Raw genomic sequence first — 3,111 nt, 5'->3', positions numbered from 1 at the left:
AAATACTGTCAAATTAATTTTATTTTGTTTAGTGAATTTCTGCATCACTTTTAACTTTTTAATACTATTTTGTGTTATCTTTAAAAATAAAAATCAAAAAAATGTGCATCATTTCTGTCTTATCTGTTATTTTTCTATTCTCTTTAAAATAAATTTTTAAAAGTCATAACTGAGGAAAAGTAAATATTTAGAAATAATGAATGAGCTAGTTCCTATAAATTCTAAAGCATGATATATTCTAAAATACATTAAAGTGGTAAATATTTCAAATAAGACTGGAATCTTGTAATAAACAGGAATGAAGATGATTTCACAGAGGACATTTCTAAAGCACATATTACATAACTTAATTAAGACTAGCAATTAGTAAATTGATGATGAGATGTTATCTGTTTCGTTTTGTAGATGTGCACTCCTATTTCAACTGTGTTGACCCCTCATGTCATTGAATGGAATAATAATTTGAAGATATCAGACCAAGGCTTTTGAAACAAGTTTTCTGAATTGTAACTTTTTTGCCCTTTTACATTACAACAGCAATTCTCAAAAAATGGTGCTTGTGTTCTTACTAGAATAATCTGAATAGGAGAATTTCAAATCAAAATTAGTCAATTAGTAAATGAATTAGTTGATATGGGGATGTACATTATTATTGAGACCAGCTGTATATAACAATGTACTTAAATGGAGGAATTTATGGATTTTATGATTCTCATTTATGATGTAAGTTATGAGATTATTCAAGCACAGCTCAAGAGCAATTAACTTTCTCGAGTTTACTAATTGTCAGAGGTGGCCAATTCAGTTGTGACAATGATTCATCTCTATTTCTATTTGGCAGGATAAAATTTGGAAGAACTGCTTTGGAGGAAATATTTAAAGTAAAGCATCAATTTGTGTTTGCCTTTTTTCTATCCAACTGTGTTATTTTGATAAAATTGTCCACACATATTATTCCCTTTTATTTTCTACTTATGAAATACTGCCTGTTTCCATTTAGGAATTTGAGGTTTTATAAAGAACTGAATAAAATAGGAGATTCTTTAAAAATAGTTCTGGTTATGTCTATGCATCTCAGATGTTAGGGAGATATGTATATTTCAGATAATAATAATGCCACTATTGCCATTCATGAATTTATCCTTCTGGGTTTTCTGTGTAGCCCAGAAATAGAAATTCTCCTTTTCATTTTTTTCTCTATCATCTACATCCTGACTTTGTTTGGTAATAGTGCTATTATTGGTGCTGTGTGGTGGGACCAGCAACTCCGCACCCCCATGTATACATTATTGGCCAACTTTTCTTTCCTAGAGATCTGCTACATTAATTCCAATGTGCCTAATATGTTACTCAATTTTCTCTCTAAGACAAAGACCATCTCCTATAATGGCTGCATCTTGCAGTTTTACATCTTCCTCTCTCTTTGTGCCACAGAACTTTTTTTTTTGGCCCTCATGGCATTTGATAGGTATATTGCCATCTGCCATCCTCTACACTATTCCATCATAATGACCAACAGAGTCTGTGTAGCCCTTGTCTCTGCCTGTTGGGTGGGTGGCTTCCTCTGGTTAGTGACACCTGCCACTCTTATTGCCCAAGTTCCATTTTGTGGTTCAAATGTCATTGACCACTACCTGTGTGATTTAGGGGCGATGCTGGCCATATCATGTGTACCAGTACCCAAGACCACTCTGACATGCAGCACTTTTAGTGCTGTCATATTGCTAGTTACCTTGTTCTATATCCTTGCATCCTATATTCTGGTGCTTCGAGCTGTGTTTCAGGTTCCCAAAGGTTCAGGTAGGAAGAAAGCATTCTCCACCTGTGCCTCTCACCTAGTAGTGGTGTCCCTGTTTTATGGCTCAGTCATAGTGATGTATGTAAGCCCAGGGGCAGCTAATCAGCCTGGTCTGCAGAAATTTGTGACTATGTTTTATTCAATTGCAACTCCACTTTTAAATCCTCTGATCTATAGCCTCAGAAATAAAGAGATGAAGACTGCATTGAGAAAATTCTTCTGTAAAGTTTAAAAATTATTCCAAGTGGGAGACATCTTGACAAGACAAACCTTGTTTTGAATTTTATTGTGAAGAAGAAAGAAAATTGTGTTTGAAATGAAAAATGGTACTACATTTAGAATAAAAGCTTCCATAGAATTCCTTAAAATGGAATGCTAACATAGATTTGATTGTTGATCTTCATCAAAACTTGGTTGCACAGATTTTATTAAAATCGAAAAGTGTCCTGCGAGTGTGGGGGAGAGCTTCTGCTCTGTCCTGTGCCCACCCACCTCTCCAAGCCCATGCCTTTTGCATGTCAGAGGCCTTTCCTCACATTCTCTGGACATTCCTCATCTGACCAGACACAGCACAGTCTGCCCTCTGAGTGAGAACTGCCACGCCTGGGGCCTGCTCCATATCCGACCAACCCCAGGCCCTGCAAGTGTGGAGGAGAGCTTCTGCTCTGTCCTGTGCCCATTGCCACTCCAAGCCCAGGCTCACCATGTGAGAGAGGTCTTCTCCTGTGTTCTCCAGACCTCTCCCACCTGGCCAGACCCAGCACAGCCTGTCCTCTGAGTGAGAACTTCCACCACGCTCTTGGAAGTCCTGCAGACCCATCAAAGCACAGCCCTGGTGAGTGTGTGGAAAGCTTCTGCACTCTCTTGCCCCCACTCCTCATACACCTCCAGACCCAGCCCAGACCTGGCATAATGGCTTGGGGTAAAATCCTGCAGCTAAAGTCCCTGCAGTGAGACTAGGGTCAAAACCACACAGCTAATCCAGGAACAGATCATCTTACCAGAGGTGTATAGCAAGCCCACCTCCAAGGGCAACAACAATAAGGAGCTGAGCACAGTAGCCAGACCAAAGCCAGGCACAACTGCATGAACTAGAACTTGGTATATCAGTACCCAAATTTCATTAAATGATAAGGATACAATTGCACCAAAGCTCTACACCAAAAGTCAGAGTTCAGTGCTATACAAAATGATAAAGACAAGGAGCAAAATGTAATCTCAGGCCTTGAGCCCACCCATAAGAAGTGCAGAGGACATTAGCCCCAGTGAAATAAATGAATCAATAGCGTCCGAAGTAAATAAACAACAGCAGA

General features: G+C 38.7%; 1 protein-coding gene across 1 annotated transcript; it reads left to right on the top strand.

Moving 5' to 3' along the window:
* Window positions 1-1,091: 1,091 nt before the first annotated feature.
* LOC101582149 (olfactory receptor 11G2-like) lies at window positions 1,092-2,030 on the top strand. The gene has a single exon (XM_004644049.1). It carries the CDS (start codon window positions 1,092-1,094, stop codon window positions 2,028-2,030), a length of 939 nt encoding a protein of 312 aa, XP_004644106.1.
* Window positions 2,031-3,111: the final 1,081 nt, after the last annotated feature.

This window comes from Octodon degus, unplaced genomic scaffold (genome assembly GCF_000260255.1).
Source record: "Octodon degus isolate 3935 unplaced genomic scaffold, OctDeg1.0 scaffold00189, whole genome shotgun sequence".
Taxonomy (NCBI): domain Eukaryota; kingdom Metazoa; phylum Chordata; class Mammalia; order Rodentia; family Octodontidae; genus Octodon; species Octodon degus.
Note: the sequence above shows the minus strand (reverse complement) of the source record. Positions and strands in the feature narration are given on the sequence as shown.